The 7445-nt window shown below is 62.2% G+C and overlaps 1 protein-coding gene across 2 annotated transcripts; it reads left to right on the top strand.

Moving 5' to 3' along the window:
- Window positions 1–1712: 1712 nt before the first annotated feature.
- Window positions 1713–7208, top strand: LOC112124900 (mamu class II histocompatibility antigen, DR alpha chain-like). Of its 2 annotated transcripts, XM_024223358.1 has the most exons (5): window positions 1713–1794; window positions 3227–3484; window positions 3982–4263; window positions 4534–4684; window positions 6543–7208. In XM_024223358.1, exons 1-5 carry the CDS (start codon window positions 1713–1715, stop codon window positions 6544–6546), a joined length of 777 nt encoding a protein of 258 aa, XP_024079126.1. In that variant the 3' UTR covers window positions 6547–7208. The 2 variants fall into 2 exon arrangements, with proteins under 2 accessions (XP_024079126.1, XP_024079124.1); XM_024223356.1 differs by lacking the exon at window positions 6543–7208 and having other exon boundaries at window positions 4534–4688.
- The last annotated feature ends 237 nt before the right edge of the window (window positions 7209–7445 follow it).

Here is a 7445-nt window from a genome sequence, read left to right as displayed (position 1 = left end):
CAGGGCCCCCAGCAACGGGCCTGGGACCCTCCGTCCCCTTCCCCTGGTGCCTCGACCCTCTGCTGCCGGCTGGGGCAGGCCGGGTGTGGGGGGAGTCCTCTGGTTTGTTGGGGGTAAATTTAGCCCCAGGGGAAGGATCGGGGTCTCAGTCTCCATGAAGCACAGCTCGGCCTCCCAGCTGCTCCCACCGTCGATCTCCCTAAGGGGCTTCTCTGGCCCCCCAGTCTCTGAGCCCCTCCCCCTCTCTGCTGCATTCACCCCCCACCCCGTGGGGCAGGGCCATTGTTCCCATGGCCCAGCTGGGGAGGGAGGCCCAGAGGAGTCAGTGACTGGCCCAGGGTCACACGGAGTCTGTGGCAGGGCCGGGAATGACCCCAGGGCTCCTGGGTCCCAGGCCAGCCCCGAACTACTGGGCCCAGGACAGACCCCAGGGGAGGGAGTTTGGTCACTAACAGCAGATGGGAGCCGGTGCCAGCAGAGGGGAAAGGCCCCATGTCCCCGTCCCCACCTCCCCAGCCAGTCAGTCCCCGCCCTGGGGCCAGATGGGGACAGCGCCCCCTAGAGCAGGGGTCCCCAACGCGGTGCCCGCGGGCGCCATGGTGCCCGCCGGGGCGTCTAAGTGCGCCCGTGTAGTGGCCGTCGGACGAGCATCTGCTGAAATGCCGCCAACAAGCTGCATCATCCAGAGGCGTCGCCACCGAAATACCGCGATTTTCGGTGATATTTCGGTGGTGACGCCTCTGGATGACTCTGCTTGTCGGCGGCATTTCGGCGGCAACGCCTATTTACGTTGCTGCTTGTTGGCGGAATTTCGGCAGATGCTCGTCCGCCGCCACGGTCCTCCATGGCCAGACGAAAAAGGTTGGGGACCACTGCCCTAGAGGGTGATGGGCTTGTGTCCCAGTCTCCCACGGATGATGCCCCAAACCCCGTTTGTGGCCTAGTCTACACTTAGCACTTATCCCAGCAGAGCTCTGTGGGTCGGGGGTGTGACCCCCCCAGTGCAGAGCTGGGCCGGCCATGTCCCCCGTGTGCACACAGCCGTGCTGCAGAACAGGGGGTCTGAGGGTGGCGTGAGCGCCGTGTGGGGAGGTGCTGTCCCCACACTGGGGACACCCTCCCCCACTCCCAGCAGCGCTGCGTCCACATCAGGGACAAGGACACCCCCCCCCCCCCCGGGCGGCACCGTGTCCACACCAGGAGCAGGTGTGTGTGGCCGGGAATTTGCAGTATTGTCAGCCCCAAATGTTCAAAAATCCTGAGATTCTGTACAAATCCCAGCTGTGGGGTTTATTTGCCTTCTGCTCTTTGAGCCTCTGGGTGCCCGGGGGTCACAGGTTGAAGCTCTCCCCACAGATACTCCCTTTGTCTCTAAGAACGAGGCTGGAATCGTCCCAGACTCACGTGACTCCTGGAGCTGGGGCTTTAGGAAAACACAAGAATTATCCTGAGACTCGGGACACAATCCTGAGAGCCGGGAACCCTGAATTTCTCCATCTCCTCTCAGTGAGGCTCGGCGCTGCTGCTCTGCCTGGTAACAGCCTGGTCGGCGCAGGGATTTCTGCCATTGGGTGCAGGTCCCCTGGGCCGGACTCCCCTGGCCAATGCCGGGCGCTGCCCCCAGCCCTGCCCCCCCCCGGGGTGTGACATGTGCCCCCCTCAGCCCCCTAGTGCTGCCGGCCCCGCGCCCAGCCCAGTGCTGGGGAGAGGAGATGGGCGCAGGACGGGGCGTCCCCATGGCCCATCTGGCCCTGCTCACCCTGCTGGCCCTGCCGGGCACCGGGGCGGTGACAGGTACGGGCGGGGCGGGGGTTGGGACACCTGGGCCTGGGGGGCGGCTTCACCCCCATAGCGCCCCGCTCCCACCCCCAGGAATGGGACAATGGGGGCTGATGGGCCACCGGGGTGAGCTGGATTTGGGGGAAGCTGCAGGGAGGAGGGTCTCGTCCCATAGTAGGGAGGGGACGGGGTGGGCAGGGAAGGGGGGGGGCTGATCTGGATGGGGTGGCGGCTGCAGTGGGGAGGGTCTCATCCCCATGCCAGTGTGGGAGGGGAGGCTGGCGTGGGGGCAGCAGAGGGATTGTGGGGAAGTCGCTGTGGTTTGGGTACGACACAGCCCTGCCCTAGGGGTGCAGCCCCCCTCCCCCACAGGGACTCGGGGGCTGATCCCCCCAGGGGGACGCCAGGCACAGGGGGGATGGGAGAACGTTCCCTAAAGAGCCGCGCCAGGGCCAGACCCTGCTGAGCAGTAAGTGCGTCTGTGCAGAGCAGGGAGCCCCTGGCCCCGCTCCCTGGCCTGGCCCAATTGTCTCCCCAGGACTCAGACTCATGGGGGGGGGGGGGGGGGGCGGGGGGGAGGGGGGCCGTGCTGCAGGGGGGAGGGTCTCCTTGGCTAGTGGTGATGGGTTCCCTGCTTTGCAATCGCTCGGTGAGTTGCTGCCGGGTGAGCTGGGATCCCTAGGACAGTGGTTCTCAAACTTTTGTACTGGTGACCCCCTTCACACAGCAAGCCTGAGTGTGACCCCCCCTTATAAATTAAAAACACTTGTTTATATATTTAACACCATTATAAATGCAGGAGACAAAGCGGGGTTTGGGGTGGAGGTTGACAGCTCGTGACTGCCCATGTAATAAGCTTGTGACAGTCTGAGGGGTCCCGACCCCCAGTTTGAGAACCTCTGCCCTAGGATGTAGGTGCCCAACTCCCTTGGGCTCTGGGCAATCCCAGCCTCAGCCCTGAGCCAGACCCCTCCCCCCCCCCCCCCAGGCAGGCGGGAGAATGAAATGTCCTGCAGCCGCAGCCCCCAGCTCCCCCGAGGAGCCGCTCTGGGCTGGGTCACGTCCCCACTTGCCAGCGGAGCCGGGTTTGGTCTGGTCACTGCTCGGCTGGGAGACGTGAATGGAAACCAGGGAACTGAGCAGGGGTCAGCAGGGGGGTCTCTGCTCTCTCAGTCCTTGCACCAGGGCAGCCCTAGGGGACCTGTGCTGAGGGGAGGGGCAGGGGCGCTCTCTCCTGGCAGTCAGTGCTGGCCCCAAGGCCCCCCGCGATGCTGGGGGGCACCGTGCTCCATGCACCTGCCTTCCCCTGACACCGGGGAGTCCTAGTGCGAATGTCACAGCCCGGGAGCCGGGGGGCTGCACTGCTGGGGGAAGTGCTGAGAGCCCCTCTCCCGGGGTGGGGAGCAGCCCCCCTGGGTGGCCGGTGCTGACGCCCGTCTCCCCGCAGCGGAGAACATGCTCTCCCAGGTGGCGTTCTACCAGCGCACAGACCCGGCCCAGCGGGAGGCCGGGGAGTTCATGTTCGAGTTCGACCAGGACGAGATCTTCTATGTGGACCTGGAGAGGAAGGAGACCGTCTGGCGCCTGCCCGACTTCGGCAAGTTCACCAGCTTCGAGGCGCAGGGCGCCCTGGGCAACATCGCCGTGCTGAAGAAGAACATGGAGATCATGATCCAGAGGTCCAACCGCACGCGGGCCCAGAATGGTACGGCATGGTGGGGTGGGAGCTGGGTTGGTGTGTGAGCAGGGGACAGTGGGGCAGAAACAGGAGGGATCTCTGGTTAGAAGGTGGTGTGAGGGCTCAGGTCCCTAGGGGGGAAGGTGGGGGGATGGCTCAGGTCCCCTCCTGTCTCTGCCCCACTGTCCCCTGCTCACACACCAAACAAGCCCAATACCAGACCCCACCATAGACACTGCATCCCCACTTGGCTCCTTACAGCCCATGGGGGATTCTCTCCCCTGCCCCTTGTTCCCCATGAGCCGTCAGGGCAGGGAGCTGGGATGGCCCCGGTGACGCCCCCACAGTCCTGGGGAGAGACCCTGAGCTGGAGCGTGAGCACCAGGGCCTGGCTGGCTCAGGGGGGCAGGGAATGGGACACGGGGCCTGTCCCCTCTAGGGGGCGCTGGCTCCCATCCGGCCCCAGGGCAGGGACTGGCCGGATCAGGGGCAGCAATGGGACCCACTAACCCCTGTCTCCCCAGTGCCCCCTGAGGTGACCGTGTTCCCCGAAGACCCCGTGGAGCTGGGCGAGCCCAACATCCTGATCTGCTTCGTGGACAAGTTCTCCCCGCCAGTGCTGCGCCTCACGTGGCTGAAGAACGGGCAGGAGGTGACAGGGGGCGTCTCCGAGACCGACTTCTACCCCCGCCAGGACAACTCCTTCCGCAAGTTCTCCTACCTGCCCTTCGTCCCCAGCCAGGGCGACTTCTATGACTGCCGGGTGGAGCACTGGGGGCTGCCCGAGCCCTTCACGAAGCACTGGGGTAAGGCCGGGGACCCCGCTGGGCACAGGACTGAGAACCAGGATGCCTGGGTTCTATCCCAGCTCGGGGAAGGGAGGAAGGGTTGGTGAGTTAGAGCAGGAGGGGCTGGGAGCCAGGACACCTGGGTTCTCTCCTGGCTCTGGGACGGGAGTGGGGACTAGTGGGTCAGAGTGGGGGCGAAACTGGGAGCTCAGACTCCAGGGTTCTATCCCAGCTCCGGGAGGGAAGGTGGGAACAGCCCCCCTCACTCCATGCCCTGTCCCTCTCCAGAAGTCCAGGTGCCCACCCCCGTCCCCGAGACCACAGAGACCCTGGTGTGCGCCCTAGGCCTGGCCGTGGGCATCATCGGCATCATCGTGGGCACCATCCTCATCATCAAGGGGATGAAGATGAACGCCGCCCGCAACCCGCGGGGCCCCTTGTGAGTAGCCGCTGCCCGGGGAGGGCACCAGCCGCACCCACAGCCCCTGGGCCCACCCAGCACCCACTGGGGAATGTTACCAGATTTGCCCATTACTTTGGGCTGTGCTCATTATAAAATTTGTTAGTCTCTAAGGTGCCACAAGTACTCCTGTTCATTTATTAGGGTTACTCTTCGGGGGAGGCGGGGTCCTGTAATTCTATCAATGTACTGCTTGTGTCGCTTGTGTTTTCCTATGGAGTTATCCTGCAGAGACACACACACAACCGGGTCGAGCAGCACTTTCAAGCTGCCACCCTCATATGTCCCAGGTTCAGCACGTCCCTATTCCCACTTTCACGTCACAATTGTACTGGTAGTAACCCACTTGATGAGCAAACCCCACAGGATTTTTCGGCGCTACAGGGATCTTTAGCTTAGGTAAGAGAAGCATTGCTGTAGAGTAAATGGGGAAGCTAGAAACACAAAAGAGTAAAGTTCAGAGAGAGAGAGAGAGAGGGAGGGAAGCAACTAGCTTAACCATACAAGTTATTTATTGAATAATAGTGATAACCACACAAGGAGCCTAAACCAACATAACCTACATTATTAAAGGTTACAAAAGTCATATATAGAAAACTAGACCTGATCAAACAAGTCAGGGTTAGAAAGTTATACCTGAGGTAGAAAAGAAAACAGAGAGAGAGAGAGCTGGGGTCTCACCACTCCATGAGGCTTGAACTTGTCGAGGGTTTCCAGGTGGTGGTGGTAGCTCAGGGTCCTGAGTGCTGGAGACAGGCAGAGCCCCCAGCATGATCAGTCAGGAAAAGACGAAGTCCCAATGGAACTGATGCAGAGTTTGGATCCAAGCATCAGAACCCTGACTGGAGCGTGAGTAGGAGTTTTTGTAGGGAAACAACAATGGTTCAAGGGAGAACACTAGATTTGTTTATGGGTAAACTGATGACTCAAGCCAGTGGTCCACAACCTTTTTCGTCTGGCGGGCACCAGACGACAAGCCAAGGAGGACCATGGCGATGGACAACCATCCGCCGAAATGCCGCCGACGAGCAGCGTCATCCAGAGGCGGCGACGCCGATTTTCGGCGGCGACGCCTCTGGATGACGCTGCTTCTTGGTGGCATTTCGGTGGATGCTCGTCCGCAGGCACCGCGTTGGGGACCTCTGACTCAAGGGGTTTTTTTAGGCTAGACAATAGGAGCTGATCACTCTTGGCTTTGGGTGATGTTTTCTTCCAGGGAGCTCACAATGCAACTAGGCTGCTTCAGTATTTTGGATATCAATCAAGGATTTATTACTAGAATTGCTCTGATAACTGCTGAGCTGGGTGTGGGCAGGCATGGGTTCATTGACAACTGGAGCAGAGATTCCCCCATCATGCAGTGCGTCCCTGCTCCTCTGGTCCCAGAGTTCAGTGCGGTTCTTGCCTTGGAATCTCTGTTCTCCAGTCTGTATGCCAATGGAGATGCCTCCTTGTCCCATCTTTGATGCAGATGAGACCAGGGGAGTTGCCTTAATCTTGTCACCCTTGTCAGGAGGGGTCTAGGTGTGTCTGCCCCCGCCCTTCATTGCTCTCTGCAAGTCTTTTCTCTTACAGGTTTTGGTTCCAGCAGAGGCTGGGGAGGGGAAGGTTTTTCATGAGTCAGACAGGCTGGATACTGCGCCCTGGTTCCCCAAGAACACAGAGCTGACTGGTATCAGGAGACCCCCACCCACCGTGCCTCTCCCAGCCCAGCCCCCACTTAGTCCCCCCTGCATCAATGGGAGGCTCCATGGGGGTGCTGGGGAGCGGCTCTGATCCCTGCCAGCCTCGCATTGGGGCCTGGGGCTCCTGGTAACTGACCCTCTTTGCCTTTCAGGTAAACACGGGGAGGAGCCGGGGCCCCCGAATCCCCCAGGTGCCTTCGTGGGACCCACTCGCACCCACTGCCCCCAGCGTCCCTGCTCTGTGCCCATCGGTGCCAGCTGCTGTACCCGGGCGGGAGCCCCCTGGCCCCGAAACCGTGACACCCAACCCGCTAGAGACTCACTGGGGAGCTGGCCCCTCGGGCTGCCCCTGCACCCCCCTGCTGGGCTTGGGGGGGGCGTCTATCCAGGGAGAGGGCTGCTGCCCCATGGGGCTGGGAATGGGGGTCGCCCCTCGTCAGGGGGCAGCAGGGCCCATGGAGCTGATCCAAACCCCATTGCCGTCATGGGGAAGGTTTCTCTTGACTCCAGTGGGCGCTGGATTGGGCCCCGAGCCCGGCCCCTATTGGCCAGAGGCTGCTGTCAGTCACCCCAGGTAAAGCCCCTCCAGCCATTACCCAGAAGGCTTTGGGCCAGATTTGGCCATTCCCGGTCAATGCGGTCCCTGTGGGGCGGGATCGGGCCCATGGCTGAGGGTGGGGCAGCCCCAGCGCCCGGCTAAAGGCCCCTTCGCATCTGTGTGCGACTCCCCTGGGGTCCAGCCCTGCTGCGCCCAGTGCAGGGTCTGTGTGGGACGGGCCCATTCCCTGTATAGCCCCTGCCCTGCGCCCTGTGTGTGTCACTGCCCGGCCGCCCCCCGCCCTGTGCCCCGTGTGTGTCACAGCCCTGCGCCCCCCACCCCCGCCCTGGGCCCCGGGTTTGTCACAGCCCTGCGCCCCCATCTCGCTCTGCAGCTTTGCTAACAGCAATAAAGTGGGTTCGGGACGTTTCTGAGTTTTTGATCCTGATTTAAAATCTGGTCAGTCTGAGCCGTGCCCGCGGCAGCCTGTGTTATCCCAGCCCAGCCGCAGTCTGTC

Source organism: Terrapene carolina, unplaced genomic scaffold (assembly GCF_002925995.2).
Source record: "Terrapene carolina triunguis isolate 2854851 unplaced genomic scaffold, T_m_triunguis-2.0 Scaffold22756, whole genome shotgun sequence".
Taxonomy (NCBI): domain Eukaryota; kingdom Metazoa; phylum Chordata; order Testudines; family Emydidae; genus Terrapene; species Terrapene triunguis.
The sequence above is the reverse complement of the archived record's forward strand: the minus strand, read 5'-3'. Positions and strand labels throughout refer to the sequence as shown.

Bases quoted from the DNA above. Each gene is read 5' to 3' on its own strand.
- LOC112124900 (XM_024223358.1), top strand. From the start codon at position 1,713: ATGGGCGCAGGACGGGGCGTCCCCATGGCCCATCTGGCCCTGCTCACC. The intron at 3,485-3,981 runs GTACGGCATGGT...CTGTCTCCCCAG, and splicing joins CCGCACGCGGGCCCAGAATG to TGCCCCCTGAGGTGACCGTG. The intron at 4,264-4,533 runs GTAAGGCCGGGG...GTCCCTCTCCAG, and splicing joins GCCCTTCACGAAGCACTGGG to AAGTCCAGGTGCCCACCCCC.